This window comes from Abramis brama, assembly GCF_963993115.1.
Source record: "Abramis brama genome assembly, chromosome: 1".
Taxonomy (NCBI): domain Eukaryota; kingdom Metazoa; phylum Chordata; class Actinopteri; order Cypriniformes; family Leuciscidae; genus Abramis; species Abramis brama.
Genome location: NC_139963.1, coordinates 24,061,687 through 24,086,332, shown reverse-complemented (window position 1 = coordinate 24,086,332; position 24,646 = coordinate 24,061,687). Strand labels below are relative to the sequence as shown.

General features: G+C 38.4%; 1 protein-coding gene across 1 annotated transcript; it reads left to right on the top strand.

The window, feature by feature from the left end:
- The first annotated feature begins 12,916 nt into the window (after nt 1-12,916).
- LOC311083881 (trypsin-like) lies at nt 12,917-23,316 on the top strand. The gene is made up of 7 exons (XM_084115637.1): nt 12,917-13,024; nt 15,292-15,482; nt 16,955-16,975; nt 17,081-17,249; nt 17,341-17,609; nt 17,685-17,821; nt 22,028-23,316. Exons 2-7 carry the CDS (start codon nt 15,434-15,436, stop codon nt 22,322-22,324), a joined length of 942 nt encoding a protein of 313 aa, XP_083971763.1. The 5' UTR covers nt 12,917-13,024; nt 15,292-15,433; the 3' UTR covers nt 22,325-23,316.
- The last annotated feature ends 1,330 nt before the right edge of the window (nt 23,317-24,646 follow it).

The window sequence follows — 24,646 nt, the reverse complement described above, 5'->3', positions numbered from 1 at the left end:
CTGAAATAACCACTCGTTACAACCGAGGTATGCAGCAAAGCATTTGTGAAGCCACAACACGTACAACCTTGAGGCGGATGGGCTACAACAGCAGAAGACCCCACCGGGTACCACTCATCTCCACTACAAATAGGAAAAAGAGGCTACAATTTGCACAAGCTCACCAAAATTGGACAGTTGAAGACTGGAAAAATGTTGCCTGGTCTGATGAGTCTCGATTTCTGTTGAGACATTCAGATGGTAGAGTCAGAATTTGGCGTAAACAGAATGAGAACATGGATCCATCATGCCTTGTTACCACTGTGCAGGCTGGTGGTGGTGGTGTAATGGTGTGGGGGATGTTTTCTTGGCACACTTTAGGCCCCTTAGTGCCAATTGGGCATCGTTTAAATGCCACGGCCTACCTGAGCATTGTTTCTGACCATGTCCATCCCTTTATGACCACCATGTATCCATCCTCTGATGGCTACTTCCAGCAGGATGATGCACCATGTCACAAAGCTCGAATCATTTCAAATTGGTTTCTTGAACATGACAATGAGTTCACTGTACTAAAATGGCCCCCACAGTCACCAGATCTCAACCCAATAGAGCATCTTTGGGATGTGGTGGAACGGGAGCTTCGTGCCCTGGATGTGCATCCCACAAATCTCCATCAACTGCAAGATGCTATCCTATCAATATGGGCCAACATTTCTAAAGAATGCTTTCAGCACCTTGTTGAATCAATGCCACGTAGAATTAAGGCAGTTCTGAAGGTGAAAGGGGGTCAAACACAGTATTAGTATGGTGTTCCTAATAATCCTTTAGGCGAGTGTAAGTCTTTGGGCGTTATTGTGTTATCCCTGACTATTTATGTATTTTTAATGTATGACACAGAGTACTGTTTCATATTTTTATATTTCAAATAAAATCAATCAATCAATCAATATATAAATGTTAGCTAATAGAGATTGTGTAAATATTTATAAGATATGGAAGCCTGTGGTTAATTATTGTGCCTGGCTCACATCATGAATGAAAGAGGGTCAGTGGGTCAATTAGGAATTCATAATAGCTGAAAGTATTATATAATTTTCAATGGCTGCATGATAATTTGCTTAAAAAATAACTTCGGTCCCCAACGGTCATGAATGTGGAGAACAAAATACATCAGACAACTTCCTACAATAGAATATTGTGCAACTGTTCAAATTAATCATATAAACAAATCATACCTATTAATAATACAAAGTACAACCCCATTTCCAGGAAAGTTGGGACATTTTGTAAAATGTTATAAAATCATGAATTTCTGTTTAACCTTTATTTGTACTGACCAAATTAGGCTAATTGTATTTTAATTGTAAATACAAACTATTTTGATGGCTGCAGCACACTCCAAAAAGTTGGGACAGTGGCACGTTTACCACTGTGTCACATCACTTTTCCTTTTAATTATGCTTTTTAATAATTGGGGAATTACTAATTGTAATTACTAGCCTAATTGGGGATACTAATTATTATTAATATTATTATTATTTTATATTTTTATTTGTGAAAAAGTTTTGCGAGTGGATTTTTCGCCCAATCTCGCCTGATAGAAGACAGATGCTCAACAGTCCATGTCGTCGTCATTGGATTCTCCTTGATGGGCCATACATTTTCAAAGAGACAGATCTGGGGTCTCATTTATAAAACTTTACAGGATCCTTACTAAAAGTGTACGTGCACCTGAAAGCCAAAAATGGTGTAGGCCCACGCCAAAAAATATTCAGACTTATAAAACCGTACGTATGACAGAACCTGTGCAAAACTCCCTTTATAAATCCCAGTCAGCGGAAGATTGTGCGCACATGCGCCTCCACCCCGAAATAACCATATATGGAGCTTACAGCCCTAGTTTTACTATGCATATCCTCATCTGCATATCATTTGCATATGCATATTCATCCACGTGATACCATATTTAACGGTACAAGACATTAGGAAAATCGTTTAGTAGCCTATCCTTGCCTTGTTTTTGAATAAATAAATCAAATAGTATAAAATACATTTCAGAGAACGTTTTTCTAAATCTTTTCCACTGGCCAAATAGTAATTTTAATTGATTTATATTTTGTAATGGAAACAGATAGGCCTTATTGTGCATTATTTGCACGAAAATATTTTCTCAGACAATCTGCTATTATCATGCGCTAAGCAATCCCCTTAATTACTTACCCTCATGTCGTTCCAAACACATAAGATCTTTGTTCATCTTTGGAACACAAATGAAGATTTTTTTTAATGAAATCTGAGAGATTTCTGTCAATCTATTGACAGCAATGTCATTGCAACTTTCAAGGCCCAGAAAGGTAGTAAAAACATTGTTAAAATAGTCCATGTAGCTACAGTGGTTCAACCTTAATATTATAAAGCGACGAGAATACTTTTGTGTGCAAAACCCCCCAAAATAATGACATTATTCAACAATCTCTTCTCTTCCACGTCATTCTCCTACACTGTTGACGTAGTGTAAACAGTGCAGCGCTTCTGGGTTCTACGTTAGAACATAGGCTCACTATTGGCCGACGCTGGTCATGTGTGTGATGCATGTGATTCTGACCAGCGTCGGCCAATAATGAGACTACTTTCTGACATAGAACCCAGAAGCGATGCTACTAACTTTCTGGGCCTTGAAAGTTGGAATGACGTTTCATCAAATATATCTTAATTTGTGTGCCGAAGATGAACGAAGGTCTTACGGGTTTGGAACGACGTGAGGGTGAGTAATTAATGACATAATTTTCTTTTTTTGGGTTCTTTCTAATGTAAAAAAAAAAAAAAAAGATTTGTTGCTCTTTAACTTGCATCAAAACATGTTATTTATACCATCCAAGCAGTAATATTAATAAAACAGCTCGTCTTCGTTAGTGATACACGCTCAGAAACATTTAGAATCTGTTGATGTTTTTCATATAGACTATATTGACTTGGTGCCATTATGGATATTTAAATGTTGTTGTTGTTTTTTTTTTTTTAACAATATAGATGATTACTTTGTGGTAATGCAATATTTGTGAACACAACTGTGTATGTCATGCCATAAATCTCCAAAAACTATGCATAGGTGCTGGCTTTGGTGTTGCCACCCCTCATAGAACTCATGCCCCCCCTTTGCCACCCTATAAATAATTTTCTAGATCCGCCCCTGGAAGTGACATACTTTGTAAAAAAATCACTTGCACAATCACTTGTTGTTTGTACATTCCATAACCTCTCATGACATCATCTTGGAATCTTTTCCAAGAAACGTTCATGTTTGTCCTAAAACTGGTAAAACTAGATAACCAACAAATGAGCAAGCAGTCACCATCCATTTATTTGAGTTAATTATATGAAAATGTAACTTGGATAGAAACAGAAATAGTAATAATAACAATAAAAGTACTCATTTTACACAACATTGATGGAGTAAGTCATACACTATATACTATATAAATATATATATATATATATATATATATATATATATATATTTATATATATATAATTCACATTCGGCTGCAAACCGTCCCAGCGCATGCTGAAGGTCCTGGTCTGATGGGGTCAGCACGACAACATCATCCACAAAAAGCAGAGACAAAATCGTGTGGTCCCCAAACCTGACACCCTCCGGCCCCTGGCTGCGGCTAGAAATTCTGTCCATAAAAATTATGAACAGAACCGGTGACAAAGGGCAGCCCTGCCGGAGTCCAACATGCACCGGGAACAAGTCTGACTTACTGCTGGCAATGCGAACCAAGCTCCTGTTCCGGTCGTACAGGGACCGGACAGCCCTTAGCAAAGGGCCCCTGACCCCATACTCCCAGAGCACCCTCCACAGGACGACGCAAGGGACACAGTCCTTCTCCAAATCCACAAAGCACATGTGGATTGGTTGGGTAAACTCCCATGAACCCTCCAGCACCCTGGAGGTGGTATAGAGCTGGTCCAGTGTTTCACGACCAGGACGAAAACCGCACTGTTCCTCCTGAATCTGGGGTTCTACTATCGGCCGTATTCTCCTCTCCAGTACCCTGGCATAGACTTTCCTGGGGAGGCTGAGAAGTGTGATCCCCCTGTAGTTGGAACACACCCTCTGGTCCCACTTCTTATAAAGAGGGACCAACACCCCGGTCTGCCAGCCCAAAGGTACTGTCCCCGACCTCCATGCGATGCTGCAAAGGCTTGTCAGCCAAGACAGCCCCACAACATCCAGAGACTTGAGGTACTCAGGGCCGATCTCATCTACCCCCAGTGCCTTGCCACTGACGAGTCCACCTCCGAGCCCTCAGCCTCTGCTTCCTCAATGAAAGGCGTGTATACTCAAAGTATTCCTTCCACCGTCCAACGACATACCCTAGTTGAGGGTTAACAGCTGCCCACCTCCACTGTAAACAGTGTTGGTAGGACACTGCTTCCCCCTCTTGAGGCGCTGGACGGTTAGCCAGAATCTCTTCGAGGCCAACCGGTAGTCTTTCTCCATGGCCTCACTGAACTCCTCCCAGGCCCGATTTTTTTGCCTCCACAACCACCTGGGCTGCAGTCCGCTTGGCCTGCTGGCAGGGCCGGATTAACATAAGGGCTAGGTGGGGCTGAAGCCCCAGGGCCCGCGGGATTAGGGGGCCCGTGATTGGCTGGAGGAAATGAGATTGTCAAGTCACAGGTGGTTGATTTGTGTATAATAAAATAACAAGAAGTTATTGGAAAATGTGCCTGACTGATATAATTCACCGCCCAATCAAATTAACTCTACAATTTGCGCCATGACGTTGGGAAACGCCTCTTTTCGTTACGCTTTCGTGTAGGTTAGAACATGGGTAAGTTAAGCCTGGCTATAAATCGCTCGCTGGAGTTCAAAAATGATGAAGAAAAGTGATAGTTCCTAAACTAACAAGCTACTTTGGTTCACTTTCATCCGTGCCCGTGGAAGACCACGAGTGCAGCGGCAGCAGCCCACAGTTAGCTTCACCCTCCTGCGTCGTCGTCACCGATCCGCGTGTTTTATACGTCGAAGAAGGTAAGCAAGCAGCTGATAAGTTAATGAGTTAAGCACTATTTGGGTGGTAATTGTTTCTCGTGGAGTCGTAAGGTATTTTCAATATTTATAGGGGCTATATAGTCGGTGATTTTATTGCAGTCTGAATCCAGAATGTCAGTGTTTTTTCTCCCACCAACCCGCCCGCCCGCGTAAAAATCCCTGACCGAATTACTGTTTTTTGACGAACATCAAGGTCCAATATACAAAGTAGGCTACATGGGCATTTTTGCCACGATGAGTTTTTGTCTTTGTGGCGACGAGGCCGAGGGCCGTGGGAGAGCGGCACGAGGCCGGTGGCGTGATTACTCTGATGAGCGAGACCTGCGCGACGCACCCGTCTCGCTCATCAGAGTAATCACGCCACCGGCCTCGTGCCGCTCTCCCACGGCCCTCGGCCTCGTCGCCACAGTCTTATTTTAATATTACATAATATAAAATAAATATATCACACAAGTAAAAGCGATGTTTTCCACAAATATCAGCACAATTGCTAATGTGATATATATGTTATGCAACAATAAATGAGTTGACCATTGACCAATAAGTTAACATTGAGAGTTACGTTTTGGTTTATCGTCATTTCACAGATGAAAATTCCAAAAAGAAACCACAGCAGAAACAATCTCTGAAACTGATAACTTAGTGGTGATTCGTTACTGAATGATCCGCGTTTTGAACGAATGGGTTCATTTAATGATTCATTGACTGATCGTTTGCTTCGTCATTGAATCAAACAGTCCTTTGAACAAATCGGTTGAATGAATGACTCGCTTATTAAAACAGTGACTTGCCGCCACCTACTGTTAGTTTAATTTCTTAATTAAAGTACTTAATTAAAAATGAAAAATAAATAATTTTATATTTAAATATTATTTAAAATAATCATAGCATTTATGTAATTGTAAATGCAGTGTAAATGTATTAATATTTTTTTACAGATATCCACATGAGAAACAATTACCACCTGAATAGGGCTTTAGAAAGCAAATGTTTTATTAATGCTTACTTTGTCCCTTTAGATAAAAATGAGAGAAATAGCCTGGTGCACGATGAAATATTGGGGCCATCATCATCATCACCACCACCAGACATCATATCGGATCAGAATGCAGGGGAAAATGACATCTACAGTACTGATCCGGGATGTTGGCCTGCTGACATTAACATACAAGGCCAAAATTATTGGATCGAAAAAGGACCAGTGCCATGTCAGAATCGCAGCTGTGATTTTTCTGCTTCCGAAAAACAATACAAACACCAAAAACGGGCGTTTTCAAAGACACTTCTGAGCCGAAAACTTGCGAATGGTGAGTCTGTTCCACGTGACTGGCTTCTGTACTCTCCAATCAAAGGATCTGTGTTTTGTTTTGTTTGCAAATTGTTTGGAGGCATTTCATCATTTTCCGGAACATCTGGATACAGTGACTGGAAACACGCACACAGTCGCATTCCTGATCATGAGAACTCTGACCATCACAGAGAGTGCATGGTAACATGGGTGACAAGGACATCTGAAAAGGGGCAGATAGATGCGGGCCTTAGGGATCAGTTCAAATTGGAGCGTCAGTACTGGGAGGATGTGCTGAAAAGGGTTGTAGCTACAGTAAAATTTTTGTCTGAGTGTGGTCTATCGTTCAGGGGCGATACTGAGACTTTCAATTCCACCAATAACGGTAATTATATGGGAATACTTGAACTCATTGCTCAATTCGATCCATTTCTGCGGGAACACATAGCTCGTTTTGGAAATGCTGGGAGAGGAAAGCCGTCCTATCTGTCAAGTACAATATGTGAAGAAATTGTCAAATTGATGGGAGAAAAAGTTTTATCGGAGATCGTCAACAAAATAAAATTAGCCAAGTACTTTTCTATAAGCGTGGATTCCACACCAGACATTTCCCATATCGATCAACTCACTTTCATAGCGCGATACCTTTCTCCAGAGGGAAATATAGAGGAGCGCTTTCTTGAATTTCTTCCTATTACAAGCCACACAGGGGAATCACTTTTTAACTCTGTGATGACTGTACTGAATGAGCTGGGAATAGACATAAACAATTGTCGAGGACAGTGTTACGACAATGCAAGCAATATGTCGGGGGCTTATAAGGGTGTACAGTCACGCATTCGGGAGGTAAATCCACTGGCAGAATGGGTGCCTTGCGCAGCACATACACTTAATTTAGTGGGAATAAACACAGTGAATTGCTGCTTTGAAAGAGTTTGAATGAGTTTTTTACATTTGTGCAGACACTGTTTAATTTCTGCTCCCGATCATCCTCGCGATGGCAGGTGATTGCCAGTGGTCTCGAAGCAAATGAGAACAAGCGAATTGAGAGTTTAAAGTCCTTGTCAGACACCCGGTGGTCTGCGCATGCCTCAGCAACTAAAGTACTGTGCTACAACTATTCAAATATTCAGCGGTCTCTCATTGACTTGTCTGAGGACGACAATCAGAATTGATCCACGCGTAACGAAGCTAGAGTGCTCTCAAAGCAAATGGACAAATTGGAAACCGCTCTTCTTTGCAAATACTGGAACTGCGTACTTCAACGTTTTGATGCAACTAGTACAGTCCTACAAAACATTGACCTTGATCTCTCCAAAGCTGTGGATTTAGTTGCATCTTTAAGGGACTTTGTTGCAGAATTGAGAGGCCAGTTTGATCGTTTTGAAACCGCTGCGAAAGGAATGTCACCTACTATTTCACAGGCCTACAAAAGTGACTCTCAAAGGAAGCGAACACGTAAAAAACATGCAGATGAACCAGACAAACCTCATCAGGACTTGCAGATGTCTGGTAGACAGAAGTTTATTGCAGATGTTTTTTATGTGATAAATGACCGTCTTATAGCCGAGCTTGACCGAAGAAGTGAATCATACAAAGAGATCACTAACTTTTTCACTTTCCTGAATAATATTCATACTCTCTCTGATCAAGAACTTCGTTCTTCTTGTGTTAAATTACAACAGAAGTACAATACAGACTTACAAGAAGATTTTGCTGATGAGTTTGTACATTTTAAAGCATTTTGCAAAAAAGAAAAGACAGTTTCAGCCAGAGAATTGCTGCAAGAAATAAGAGCAAGGGACCTTCAAAATGTTTTTCCAAATGTGGACATAGCCTTGAGAATATATCTCACCTTACCAGTCACGAATGCGTCAGGAGAGCGCTCCTTCTCAAAATTATCTTTCATTAAATCTCGATTGCGGTCAACAATGGCACAAGAAAGACTAAGCCATCTAACACGGATGTCCCTGGAATGTGACATTGTTAGAACCATGGATTTTAATGATATCATTAAGGATTTCTGCTCTGCTAAAGCTAGAAAAAAGACTATTTAACTGTAAGACCCTATGTAAAAGGTTGTAAACCTTTAAAAAGTATTAAAATGTAAAATGTAAAAAGTTCACCCAAAAATGAAAATTCTGTCATTTACTCACCCTCATGTTGTTCAAAACCTGTATGAATTTATTTCTTCTCACACAAAAGAAGATATTTTATATAGTGTTAGTAACCATACAGTTTATGGTAGTCATTGACTTAATATATGTTTTTCCTACTATGGAAGTCAATGGATGCCGTCAACTGTCTGGTTACTAACACTATATAAAATATCTTCTTTTGTGTTCAGCAAAAGAAATAAATTCATACAGGTTTTGAACAACATGAGGGTGATGTGCTATTGAACTATGTGATTGAACTATCCCTTTAAATTATTAATGGTTAAGAACTTATTGAGGTAGTATGTCTGAAGTATGAGTAATGTTGTTGCTGATTTTGGCAACCTTTATGCTTTTGAGTTCATATCTGAACTATCCCTTTAAATTATTCATGGTTAAGTACTTATTGAGGAAGTATGACTGAAGTATGAGTTATGTTTTTTCTGATTTTGGCAACCTTTATGCTTTTGAGTTCATATCTGAACTATCCCTTTAAATTATTCATGGTTAAGTACTTATTGAGGAAGTATGACTGAAGTATGAGTAATGTTTTTGCTGATTTTGGCAACCTTCATGCTTTTAAATTCATATCTGAACTATCCCTTTAAATTATTCATGGTTAAGTACTTATTGAGGAAGTATGACTGAAGTATAAGTAATCTTTTTGCTGATTTTGGCAACCTTTATGCTTTTAAATTCATATCTGAACTATCCCTTTAAATTATTCATGGTTAAGTACTTATTGAGGAAGTATGACTGAAGTATGAGTAATGTTTTCGCTGATTTTGGCAACCTTTATGCTTTTAAATTCATATCTGAACTATCCCTTTAAATTATTCATGGTCAAGTACTTATTGAGGAAGTATGACTGAAATATGAGTAATGTTTTTGCTGATTTTGGCAACCTTTATGCTTTTGAGTTCATATCTGGAGTAAATGCACTACATGGGGTGCAAATGTTTTATCAATAAAATGTTTCCAAAATGAACCAAGAAATTATGTGGAGTAATTTTTATCAATGATGTTCCATCAAAATCTGTGCAGTAGAGGGTTAATGTGTTAAATAGCCTGGACTTTTTAGTGTGCAAAAATAATAATAAGTAATGATAAAGAAAAACATTAAATACATTGATTAATAACAATAAAAAAATATTTATTGCGGTAGAAGACTGGCGTGGCAATCAGATGAAAGGGGGCCCTTGGTGTTGCTATAGCCCCAGGGCCCAAAGTCCTCTTAATCCGGGCCTGCCTGCTGGTACCCGTCAGCTGCCTCAGGAGTCCCACAAGCCAACCAGGCCCGATAGGACTCCTTCTTCAGCTTGACGGCATCCTTTACTTCTGGTGTCCACCACCGGGTTCGGGGATTGTCGCCTCGACAGGCACCGGAGACCTTACGGCCACAGCTCCAAGCAGCCGCGTCGACAATGGAGGTGAAGAACATGGTCCACTCAGACTCAATATCTCCAGACTCACTCGGGATCCGATCGAAGCTCCACCGGAGGTGGGAGTTGAAGATTTCTCTGACAGGAGACTCGGCCAAACGTTCCCAGCAGAATCTAGTAACAGAACACCGTTCGGGTTCAGATCAGGGGGGCCGTTCCTCCCAATCAAGCCCCTCCAGGTGTCACTGTCGCTGCCCACGTGGGCATTGAAGTCCCCCAGTAGAACGACGGAGTCCCCAGTTGGAGCAGTTTCCAGCACCCCTCCAAGAAACTCCAAGAGGGCCGGGTATTCAGCATTGCTGTTCGGCCCGTAGGCGCACACGACAGTGAGAGACCTATCCCTGACCCGGAGGCGCAGGGAAACGACCCTCTCGTTCACCGGGGTGAACTCCAACACATGGCGGCTGAGCTGGGGGGCTATAAGCAAACCCACACCAGCCCGCCGCCTCTCACCATGGGCAACTCCAGAGTGGTAAAGAGTCCATCCTCTCTCAAGGAGTGTGGTTCCAGAGCCCAAACCGTGCGTGGAGGTGATCCCGACTATCTCTAGTTGGTACCTCTGTAAGACTGAAATAACTGTAAGACTTGAGAAATTAGATAAATGCCAGGCAGTCTACTTGAGGCCCTGAGAGGACAAAGGACCTCTCTGGAAATTAACATTTGAACTCACCCTTGTGCACTATCGAGACGAAAGTCTCACTTCCGAATCATCCTAATCTACATTCCTTCTCCTCATCCCCCACTCCTTCTCTCTCATGCTAAGATCACCTAAATTCACCCACAAATCCATAGGTTTAATGTGAATAATTATCATTGAGTATTATACATGTTTGGTATCATTTGAAATGTCTCAGTGCGACTGGTACAAATGTCTCATTTCCAAATAAGTAAAATAAAAGGTCATAAGGTTTTTAAGAGTTTAGAGATAACTGGCACACAAAGGAAGGTGGTCTCTAGACAAATGGTCTCATACCCCCAAAAGGTGTCAACTCTGAATGTAAATTCCCATTGTTAGCAGATGTTTCCATGTGAAAGAGGTTCTGTCTATATAATGAAATGCAGCAAAGGGCTCTGGTTCTTTTTGTAACTTAAGTTGGCCCATTATTGCCCATAAGTGACCAAAACTCTTAGCATCATGTATTTTAATGTCGAGTTTGCATCTCTTCTCTTTATTCCAGAGCATTGGATGTTATTGTATTGATTATCCTTGAACTGATTATGATATTGGCATGATACATTTACCTGACATAATAAATTGTTACATTTGATTATTCTAACTGACTTTGACATTATTTTCATTAAAGAGTTAAAAAGAATAGTCAAACATTTGCTCACATTTAATGATGCACAGATATCATTAAAACCTTTTCATTTATGGAGTCAGATGAAATAAAAAAGAAAATACATATGAGAAAATGTATTGCATTTAATCAAAAATACTTCGCCACGAGAAAAGACAGTAACACGTAAAGACCTTCCGCGCTGGTCGGATGCCGGACTTTGGGCCGATTGAGTGCGAGTTTACACCTCTCGACCTCACGCACAATCTCATGCTCCTTCCCCGCTAGCGAGGTGACGTTCCACGTCCCTAGAGCTAGTTTCCATGTCCAGGGATCGGGTTGTCGAGGAACCCGCCTTCGACTGGGTTCGACCGCTTACGGTCCATACTTTTACAGTAATGCCATGACATCATCATCATCTCCCATGGCTCAAGGGCATGCTTTCCAAGAAACGTTCATGTTTGTCCTAAAACCGGTAAAACTAGATAATCGACAAAGATAACTAACAATAAAAGTACTACTTTTACACAACATTGATGGAGTAAGTCAGTAGGCTATATATATGATTTAAAAAAAAAAAATTATTTACATGTTTTTGTACTGTTTGTGACTCTTCTTTCATGCATCCTCTTTTCCCCTAATAAACTCACTAGAAAAACCTTCATCTTAAACACAATATAAGTATGTTCTTTATGGTTAAATATACACTACTGTTAAAAGGTGAATTAATAAAATTGTTAAAATACTAAATTGATCAGAGTTGAAAGTAAAGACATTTATATGTGCTGAAAATTCAGCTTTGCCATCACAGAAATAAATTAAATTTTAAAAGATATTAAACAGTTTTTTTAAATAGTAATAATATTTCACAATATTACTGTATATTTTTGATAAAATAAATTCTGACTTGGTGAAGAAACCTTTTGAATGATAGTGTAAATAAATATGTATGTCTTTATGTTTGATACCAGCACGGAGTTTGGAAAAAAAAATTACATGCATGCAGTTGATTGTACATTTCATGACCTCTCACATTCATACTTTTAATGCCATGACATCATCATCATCTCCCATGGCTTAAGGTCATGCTTTCCAAGAAACGTTCATGTTTGTCCTAAAAACGGTAAAACTAGATAATCGACAAAGATAACTAACAATAAAAGTACTCATTTTACACAACTTTGATGGAGTAAGTCAGTAGGCTATATATATATGATTAAAAAAAAAAATTTCTTTACATGTTTTTGTACTGTTTGTGACTCTTCTTTCATGCATCCTCTTTTCCCCTAATAAACTCACTAGAAAAACCTTCATCTTTGAAACAATATAAGTATGTTCTTTATGGTTAAATATACACTACTGTTAAAATGTGAATTAATAAAATTGTTAAAATACTAAATTGATCAGAGGTGAAAGTAAAGACATTTATAATGCTGAAAATTCAGCTTTGCCATCACAGAATCAAATTACATTTTAAAAAATATGAAATATTTATTTTAAATAATAATTGACAATATTACTGAATATTTTTGATCAAATAAATTCTGCCTGGGTGAAAACTTTTTGAATGGTACTGTAAATAAATATGTATGTCTTTATGATTGATACCAGCACAAATTAATTTTAAAATGATGAATAAAATAATAAAAGGGGAGGAAATGAAGATTCTGAGCTGATAACTAAATAAACATGACAGCACATGATTTGCATCTCATTAGAGAGCTGAGTTGAGCAGACAGCAGTCAGAACACGCAACAGAGCAAGTATGAAGTTTAACACCGCTGTTGTTGGAACCATACTTCTCAACATAGCAGGTAAAATCTTACTAAAGTCCATAAGTGTAAGCTTAATAATGTTTAAATGATTTAATAATGACAAGATTGAATTCCTCTTGCTAAGGATCTTTGTAACTCTCCCACCATGATACCTGAAATGGCTGCACTACAAACACACTTTTGTAACATTATACGCTACCGTTCAAAAGTTTGTGGTCAGTAATAAATTTTGTTTTTGGAAAGAAATGAAAGAAATGAACACTTATATTCAGCAAGGATGCATTTAATTAATGTGACAGTAAAGACATTTACGTAACAAAAGCTTTCTATGCGGTTCTTTTCAACATTCTATTCATTAAAGAATCCTGAAAAATAGCCACAACTGTTTTCAACATTGATAATAATGATATTTATTTGGGCAACAAATCATCATGAGACTGATGTCTGAAAGATCATGTGACACTGAAAACTGGGGTATTGATGATGAAAATTCAGCTTAGACTGAAAAACCCAATGTTTTAGATTGGTACGATTTTTTATGTTTTTAAAAGAAGTCTCTTCTGCTCACCAAGGCTGCATTCATTTGATCCAAAATACAGCAAAAACATAATATTGTGAAATATTTTTACAATTTAAAAAAACTGTTTTCTATTTGAATATATTCCAGCAATTTATGCCAGTGTAGAATGAAATATAATATTCAGAAGTAAACAGCATAGCTGACATATAGATTCAGTTTACATCCACAAATGAATAAGCGCATTGATTCAGGGAGCTGATCGCCGTCAAAAAAGTTCAGGAGATATTTCTTAGCAATGGCTGATTTCAACAGTTTCAATATGATAAAAAATAACTTTTATATTGATTCAATGGATTATTTGCATTTTGAAAAAAAAAAGTCTCATGAATTTATTGCATTTTTGGGAAAAAATAATCAGTTTTTATAATAAATCTTTGAAAATCAAAATCTGGATTTGAATTTTTTATGTTATTATAACCTAAAGATGCTATGTGAAAGTTTGAAACAGAAATTTATCACGATTTGGAACCAAACTATAATATTCAGAAGTAAACAGTGTAGCTGACAGTCTTTATGTCAGAATGTTTATTTTTAAACCACAACCTTCTTGGGGCTTCTTTGACCGATATATTTAATTATATCTTTTGTATTTCTCATCCAAACAACGTCAAACTTGGCACTCCACTTACTTGTGCCCGTAGCAAGACACCTGTCGAGTTTGAAATCCATCGGAATAACGGTTCGAGAGATATGCGAATAACAGACAGACAGACACACAGAAAGACACACAGACATACAGACAGACAGACGTTCCTGTGATAGATAGATAGATAGATAGATAGATAGATAGATAGATAGATAGATAGATAGATAGATAGATAGATAGATAGATTTGCTCTGTCTAGTCTGTCGGTCTCCGTGTCCTCTTTGCTTCACGATTTTTCTGTGCGTGAGAAAATGCATGTGTGGCGTCAGAGTGTGTGAAAAGTGTAAATTGCGTGTGTCTCACGGTGAATGCGTGAGGGTTGGCAGCTCTGCTGATTGTACATTTCATTACCTACTTTTAATGCCATGTCATCATCATCATCATCATCTCCTATGGCTCAAGGTCATGCTTTCCGAGAAAGTTCATGTTTGTCCTAAAACCGGTAAAACTAGATCATCAACAACGAACAATAAAAGTACTCATTTTACACAACATTGATGGAGTAAGTCAGTAGCCTAGGCTATATGAAATATTTTTTTAAAATAATTTTCTTAACGTTTTCTTTTCCCCTAATTAAATCACTACACTAACTTTCATCTTTAAAACACAATATAATTATGTTCTTTATGGTTAAATATACTCTAGCCTACTGTTAAAATGTGAATTAATAAAATTGTTAAAATACTAAATTAAAACAGCTTTGTCATTACATTTTAAAAGATATTAAACATTTATTTTAGATAATAATATTTTACAATATTGCTGATATTTTTGATTAAATTAATTCTGCCTGGGTGAAAACCTTTTGAACGGTACTGTAAATAAATATGTATATCTTTATGATTGATACCAGCACAAATTAATTTTAAAATGATGAATAAAATAATAAAAGGGGAGGAAATGAAGATTCTTAGACTCTCTGGTTAAGTTTATTGTTTATTTCACGTGTCAGGCAGAGGCAGAGGCAGACAGAGAGGTTTAATAGAGAAAAAAAGATCAACTAGATCAACAAGACTTTTGTGAATTTAAGACATTGTAGATCTACTCCATCTGGTATGCTGTTATTTGTTCCTAAATTAGAAGCGACTTCAAGGAAATCAAAGTAGAGACACCTGAAACCGGTTGGCTGAGAACTAAAACATGTTCTAAACAGCACCTGATTTGCATCTCATTAGAGAGCTGAGTTGAGCAGACAGCAGTCAGAACACGCAACAGAGCAAGTATGAAGTTTAACACCGCTGTTGTTGGAACCATACTTCTCAACATAGCAGGTAAGATCTTACTAAAGTCCATAAGTGTAAGCTTAATAATGTATAAATGATTTAATAATGACAAGCCAATTGATTTCCTCTTGCTGAGGACCTTTGTAATGATACCTGATACCTGAAATGGCTGCACTACAAACACACTTTTGTAACATTATACCGTTCAAAAGTTTGTGGTCAGTAATAAATTTTGTTTTGGGAAAGAAATTAAAGAAATTATCACTTATATTCAGCAAGGATGCATTTACAGTTTTTTCCAACTGCTTACACGCAAAATCTTTTCATGTCACACGATTTTTGAAACCTCTCACTCAAAGTGCAAAACTACATACCAAATCTCCAAAACCATAAGCTATTTCTCAGCCTTTGACTCAGTTTTCAATTGCATTAAACACTTTTTTCGAAACACTACACACAATTCTCTACCTAAAACACAAAAATCTAACAGGAAGTGACTTGCTTTCCTTTTCCAAACACAACCAATCAAAATACTACACTTATTCACCGGGTCACACACACACACTCCTCATATGTGCAAACACGAATTGCTTAACTGATCACTAACCAATCACTGCTTTACTGTAGTATAGGCCTAAATAGGTCAAAGGTCAGATGATCTGTTTTGAACAATGGATTCCTTCTGACTTGTGTTTATGGCATTTTGAAGGAGATGTGAGGCATTTTGTGTGTGCAGTTTGGGGAATTGTGTGTAGAGTTTTGAAAAAAGGAGACATAGTTTTGAAAACGTGTGTAAGCAGTTGGAAAAAACTGTAATTGAAGTGACAGTAAAGACATTTACGTAGCAAAAGCTTTCTTTTTCAGATAAATGCGGTTCTTTTGAACTTTCTATTCATTAAAGAATCCTGAAAAATTCCCACAACTGTTTTAAACATTGATAATAATGATATTTATTTGGGCAGCAAATCAACATATTACACTTTAGAGTTGGTGTACTAGAACTCGGACTCAAGTCCAATTTTGAATGAATTCGGACTTGTCATACACTCGGGTGAATTTGTACTCGGACTTGACATGGACTCTGACATTTTAGACTCGGAAAATTTGTAGAGTACAGTCGAGTCCGGGCACTGACTGTCCCTTACTCACGATTTCTCTCAACATGGGGACAAGATGTGTCAGTCAACAAATGGGAAAACAAAGTAAACTGTGTTACTTAGGCTATTTGAAAAAGTAACTCAGATATCTTGTTGTAAATTTTAAAATAATGTGTTACTTTACTAGTTAGTTGAAAAAAAGTAATATATAGCTGTCTGATCTGATTACCTGTAATGCTTTATACCCAACACTGATTTTAACAACATGGCTATAATTCATGTGAAAGTATTATCTTGATTTATGCCAATGGTATGTGCCAACACATTTATGTAAAAGGTGAAACAGTGGTTGTGGGTAACACAAACCAGTTCATCAGCTTTGTAAGTGTATATCTAAATATCTGGTATCTGTCTCCCTCATAGGTTCTCTCTGCCAGTTAAATGGTAAGTTGTCATAGTATTAATGACCATAACAATCTTGTTCCACATGTTTTGTATGCTTTTGGGCATTTTAGTTGAGAATTCTCTCACTTCCTTTCCTATAATCAGTATGTGGTCAAGCTCCCTTCAACACCAAGATTGTTGGAGGACAGGCTGCAACGGCAGGGTCTTGGCCGTGGCAAGTCAGCCTTCAAAGTGACAGCTTTGGTGGCCATTTCTGTGGCGGGAGTCTAATCAATAAAGACTGGGTTTTGTCTGCAGCTCACTGCTTCCAAAGGTATGAACTTGAAGCTTAAATACAATACAACTCAAGGCACAATTGTACATTTTATCACAGTGGAATTAAAACTGAGTTTGCCCATTCACAGCTCCTCCATGGGTATCATTAGTGTCTACCTAGGACGTCGGAGCCAATCAGGCTCAAACCCTTATGAGCAATCCAGGACAGCGAGTCAAGTCATTACCCATTATAACTATAACAATCCAAGCAATGACAACGATATAGCACTGCTCAAGCTCTCCTCTTCTGTGACGTTCTCTGATTATATCAGGCCAGTCTGTCTGGCTGCTGCTGGTAGTGTATTTGCTGCAGGTACAGAGAGCTGGGTCACTGGATGGGGCGTGTTACAAGAAGGGAGTGAGTACATATTTACTTGCAAATACTGTAAAGCTCAGCAACTAGCCATTAAAATGGTCTTCTGATCTGTCACAGGCAACCAGATTCCTGACCTACTGCAGGAGGTGATGATACCAATTGTGAGCAACAGTGACTGTAATAAAAAGTATGGTAGCATCACAAGCAATATGATTTGTGCTGGATTAACTCAGGGAGGGAAAGATTCATGTCAGGTAAGACATCAGTCATTCATTTGAACCTTTTTTAATTTACATTACCAACCTATCAAGCTTGCCAGATCTGAGTAACAAAATTAGCCCAATGATTCAGTCCAAACATCAAAACTCAAAATATGCAACTCTCACATCTGTCTCTCATCTCTCAGTCACTGATATGCATTACACACAATTTAACCACTGAATATGCAAGTAGTATCCTTTGATTTCATAAAGGAGCTCACATACTTTGCATACCCTTTGTCAGCTTAAAGTTGGAATGAAACAGAAGTAGTGATCATCTTTTCTTCCCTATTGACATATATCCAAGTGAAATGGCTTCTCAAATAGAAAAAATCTAGAGCGGAACTTGATTTTGTCCACCGGTAATTGATTGGATTGCTGTGTCTATTGCTGTGATTTCATATGAGTGACGGGTTGTCCTGCCCATCAGAGAAGAGTTGTAGTTGCAAAGAGAAAGGGAAGTTATTTTGATCTTGTGTGTGAGTTACAAATTCTTCCCTCACGGATCAAAATGACCCGAGGAATTAAAATTACACTTCTTCATTTTTTTTTCTTTTATCATTTATTTCTGACATTCTGCATATTTTTTGGTATCTATTATTTTATTTTCCTCTATTTTACTGGATTTTAACAATAATATAAATAAGCACATTCTTCACATTCTCTTGCTTAAATACAGTACAAAATTACTGCAGTGCATGCAAAGACCAATTAAAACATTATAATAGAATCCATTGGGTGTCTCTGCTGACCTCTTGTGGAAAAATATTAATATAACATGACATTTCATGACTATTGCCACTAGATAGCCTTAAAGGGATAGTTCAACAAAAATGAAAATTAGTCCATGATTTACTCCTCTAAAGTACTACCCTCAAGCCATCCTAGCTGTAAATGACTTTCTTCTTTCAGACGAATACAATCAGAGTTATAGGCTAATAAAAATGTCCTTGCTCTTCCAAGCTTTATAATGGCAGTGAATGGGTGTTTATATTTTATCTGAAGTGAAGCGATGTGTTTATGTGAGAAAAATATCCAGATTTAAAACTTTATCAACTAAAATAACTAGATTCCAACAAATGGCAGTAAGCATCGAATTATGACGAAAGAGTAACCCATACCCTCAGGGCCTTTCCTATTGCTCTAACACTAGTGGCTTGGAGAACGAAAAAAAAACAACTAGAAGTAGAGCTGGACAGAACAACTGGAGTGGAATAAATCATAGATATCATATATAAACGCTAGATGTCTTATGGCGCAGTCACTTCCGGCATCACCGTTCGGCCATCTTGTCACAGGCAGGCTTAATGTAAGGTGAATGATCAGCATGCACACAAATCCTCTTATCTCGCTGAAATCTTGACGGATTTACAAACGGTTTGGTTTCTTACAAACATTATTAACGTGGCTAAATTCCGAATGCTTGAACATGTATGTTATAATTATTCATATGTATGCAGTGTCATAACTACATCTCTGACTTTTATAACAAACCAAACCGTTTGAAAATCGGTAGAAAATTGAGCAAGTTATGGTTATTTAAATGTACATGCACCATTAAACGAGTGAGCGAGCTGCCTGTGGCAAGATGGCCGCCACGTGCGGACGTCGACCTCCATTGGCCAGCAGCGCGCACAAGACATCTAGCGTTTATATATGATATCTATGGAATAAATAAGTGATAATTGTACTTGGTATACTTGGCATATCTTCTATTGCCTTCTCCAGGAACTGGAGGTTAAGTAAGGTTATGCTCCTTGTCATTGTCCCGGTTTGATATACAGCCATCTGTAAGCGTTCTGTAAAACTTCGATCAGCATTGAGTTCCCTTCTAAAGGAAATGTCTACGTTATGTATGTAACCCTGTATTCCCTGAGAAGGGAACGAGATGATGTGTCGCCATACTTCGAGGATGCCTGAGCGTCTTCCTTTAGACAATAGGAATCTGATCACGTGTAGGCCTACAGCTTGTGACATCATCTCACTGTGTCTGTCAATAGCTTAGTTTCACACGTGCTTCAGACACTAGGTTCAGCGGAGACGCGTTCCCATAGCATCATCAGAGAATGTCTAATAAGGCGAGAAGTTTCACTCTCAGTACACTTCCGGCTTCTGAACTGGTTGCAGTTCCACTCTGATTCCATATGAGGCGCTCACAGGACGAGTGCAGAATGAATGGAGGTGTATGGCGCTATACACATCAAAATCCACTTTTCTCAGGTTATAATTTTTTGTCTAGTAATTTGAATATTGTATTCGAAAGGAGATGCAAAGAAATTACACATTGCTGGGTGTTAGATTTTTTAGAGTCACTTATTTGCTTTAAATGCTAGCGTGTTATGGGCAACAACAACTTAACCTGTAAGAAATCAAAAGGACTTAAGTACTCGTTCATTCAACTTTCGACCTATAACCCATGTTGCACTTGCAAAACCTACAATCAAATCTGAGATTTCTCAACGGCAATCGGGTGAAAGAGACAAATTTAGCCGTCTAGCCCCATAGACTCCCATTCATTCTGCACTCATGGACGATCGCCCCCAGTGGAACTCTGGTGGAACTACAACCAAAAATCAGTACAATGGGACTTAAAGGAGACATATCATGCTTTTAAATGGTTCCTTTTTACATATAAATGATACATTTGTAGTCTATATAAAGCGGAACTGCAATGTTTGGGTCTAAATTCCTCATTATTATAGCTCCACAGGCCCCTTTTCTGATGTGCGTCTGAGAGCAACTCGTTTTGGTGCGGTCTCTTTAAATACAATTGAGACACTTCATACCCCGCCCCCTCTCCAGGTTGCAGAGGTTCAACTCCACCCCGTTCGGCCATTTTTGTAGTCTGATAGCAGAGATACGATTATCTAGCGGCACAGAAACTTTTTATTCACACGTTATTAACAAAATGTCAACAACGGAAGACTTGTCCAGCCAGCCTTACATGTTCGAGCCAGAGTCGGAGCAGGAGCGAGATGAAAATGAAGACGACGAACCTGTAGAACAACGTCTTCATATGGATGTATCGCAATGGTATGTTACTGTATTTACACATGAAACTTTGGTCTTCCGACCTTTTACCACCGTGTCAATTTATTTTGATTAATATGTGCGAGGGAGAGAGAGCAAGACAGCGTCTAGTTTGGAGACGGTGAAGTCTTTTTTACACTTTCGCCTGGCTCCGAGAGAGAGTGCGCGCGACCGGGTCTCTCTCTCTGCTCGTTCTTTCAGTTAAACATGCGCCACAAGCACGGCAGTTCATCTACATTAAACGGTGTAATGAAGCGTGTGGGTTACTACATCCAACAACCGAACATTTTAACTTACCCTCTCGTAACTTCTGCATCCTTTAGCTTGGACTACAAAATTGCAGCGAGAAATAAAAATGGCGAATTGCTCGAAGTGTTGGGCCGGAAGTCAATGTCCTTATTTGGCAGTTCCGCTGCAAATACTGTGACGTAATAGTTCAAAAAACGTCATAGATAACAGAAAAATCGGAACAGGTTGAAAAATATGACCAAAACAGAATATAAAGATATCAACGAAGCACCTGAAGAGAATAATTTCATATTTTCTGTACTTCTAAACACTCCAAATATACAACAAAATGCATTTAAGGGCTAAAAAAGTGCATTTAGCATGATATGTCCCCTTTAATAGGGAGTGGGCAGGCTCTCCGTAGACGGGCTCTGGCATCATCAATGCAGTGTCTCGTTCCCATCTCAGCGAACCGGGTCACATACGTAACAGACATTTTGTATTTATGTTGTGTCAGATTTGGCAGACGTTCTACACTTTAAATGCATTGCAAATCTAACCACTTCATATCTGTGTGTGGACTGCAATGTAACTGTTTGATATTTATTTGAAATATATATATATATATATATATATATATATATATATATACATACACATACCTTATCAAAAAAAATAATAATTACATATCAATTTCAAGTGTGACAAAGCTCATAAGGTCTTGTGATCTCTCTGATGAACACTTCATTTTTTTTATTCAACCCCAGAAGAGAACGAGGGCACATTCATTAAAAAAATAATGAAGTGCACCAATAAATAATTTATAATAAATACTGCATTATTATATTATATATATAAAAAGAAGTGTACATTTAGATTTCATAGTGACTATATAACTGTATATTTTCAGATGTGTATAATATTAAGTGTTTATCAATGCAGGGAGACTCTGGAGGTCCATTGGTCAGTAAAAACGGCTCCCAGTGGATTCAGTGTGGCATTGTGAGTTTTGGTCAAGGATGTGCACAACCCAACTTTCCCGGTGTGTACGCCAGAGTGTCTCAATACCAGGATTGGATCAGCTCTTACATGGACGGCAACCAGACTGGATTTATTAAATTAAATTCCAGTGGATTCAGAAGCTCACCTGACCTGTTTTTATTTTCCATTTCTCTCACATTCTCCATTATTCCTTTCATATGCTCCCTATATCTCTCTTCAGAGAAATTATTTGAATGATTATTCTCAGGGTTTTTTTGATTAAGAGGACAATTGTGCTGTACAAGTTCTCGGAAACTCTCAGAAAGAGATATTGTCATTTATTCTTTACCTTTAAAAAAATGTATTATTGTTGGAAAGCTACACTTATTGTGTTGTTACAAAAATTGTGCACTAAAGAAGTTCGGCAAACATGTGCCCTCAGAGTGTTTGAATAATGAGGGTGCGGTTTATGGCATTTGGCCATATGAATGAAACATACATAATACAAACTTCATATAATGCATATCTAATTATTTTCCTCACTTTGGGTCAGAACTGATATTTATAAGGGGCAATATGTAAGAACTGTCATGTATTAACTGTTTTTTTTATTTATTGTGTGAACAGCTTGTAACGAAACAAAACAAAAAATTAAAAAAAAACTTCCCAAACTTCATAAATTGTCTATGAAAGCCTAGACTGATTTTTATGTGACGGACTCGAGCCGGATTCGCCAGGAAAATCCAAAGTGATGCCTATAAGTGTGAATTATATTCCATTAAGTGTCAAATGAATACAATATTCAGGATAATTCTGAAAGAGCCGTTTTGTACTGTATTGTCAATGTCTCATGATGCAAAGGGATTGATTCAAACTATAGTCTCACATAGCCAGATCTATAATCTTAAATATACTTTATAATCAAACTATCATAAGTGTAATAATTTGAATTACCTCGTCTGTCGACATGATGCTGCTGAATTGCAGAGCTTGTGCAAACATATCGACATTTCTATGATCAGAAGCTTTAACACTTTTTTTTTTCACCGCTGTCATTTTTTTTGTGTTTATTTTGTTGTTGAGAGCAGGGCCAAATTTACCTAATATTGTGTGACATAGGAAAAATACATTTATGGGACCCCCAAACCCTGTTCCGCTGCCTGCTGTCGGTCAGTAACTTTATATGACCAAAACTGCTACTTTTTTTAAAATATATATATAATTAAACACTGTGTCGGCAAAGTTTACATACTTGGATCATGTGTCATACTCATTATATGATTCAAATTTTACCAAAATGAAGCTCAATGGTTACCAGGTTTTGACCAGCAAATTTCAGGGAATAACGGACATACGTGTTATGTCCGTCATTAGAACGGCTGCATCTGAGGCAGTAAATGGATCACACAGTTATGTCCGTTTTTACCATAAACAAGCTGAAACATGGACTCATCTGACCACAGCACATATTTACACTAGGTTTTGTGTTAAGTTACAACGGTTTTCCAAAGTTCTCCCGAGCCCATGATGGTTTCTCATGCAATGCCATCTGAGGGCTTGAAGGTGACACATTCAACAGAGGTGTCCTGCAGAGCCTAGATTCTGAGATTTCACTGGATTCCCTGAAATATTTTACAATATTATGTATGGTAGATTCTGAAAGACCTAAAATTTTGTGAAATGTGAATTATGTGATTTTGAATTGTTTGACAATTCTCTCATGAAATTTGCCACAGGGTTGTAGGCCATGAGTCATGCTTGCAAAAATAGAGCCTTTGGCTGATGCTCCATTTATACCCAAACATGATTCCCTTACCTATTACCAGTTCACCTGCTTACTGTACGTTCACACCGCCGCCGACTTGAGCTGCAAAGAAGCTCTGGCCGCCCAGTCAAAGACGCTTGTCAAAAAGTACGGGGAAGCTTGTTGACGCTTTGGCCGCTCTGACGTAGCAGCATTCTGTGTTCGATCATGGGAGAAGAGAAGTGTCACACCATGAAATGTAAACAGAAAAAACAATGCATTCGGCAATTTAGGATATCGCGCAAGATTTTTCAACACAGAAAACATTTCATCCCTGGAGAGTTTTTTTTCGACACCATCGTATCAATTGATTTTGATTAATATGCGCGAGGGAGAGAGAGAGCAAGAGTCTTGCATTCAAGACAGCGCTCGGGTAAGTGTGCGCGCGCGGCCGGGGTTCTCTCTCTCTCTGCTCGTTCTTATGCCCTGTCAAGCTGACAGGACTTTAAAACACATGCAAATGATACACTTTCACTCTATGATGGTTAGACTCTGCAATTAATATTTTTTTCTCGGAACTAATGTTTTGGTAGGAAGTAGGAACGAAAGTTTACATCGTATGTTTCTCCGGAATCAGCCAGCGCGAAGGACGTCTATATTCCGATTGGTTGCTGGCGTTTTGCCGCTGCTTGCCGCTGAACCGCGTCATAGCTCATTACCATAAAGTTGAGCTTCTCTCAACTTTCAGATTGACGCTCAAAACGCCCAAAACGCGACGCCGAGGAATTTGACGCTCCTTGCAGCTGAGAGAAGCCAGCTTCCATTGAAAATGAATG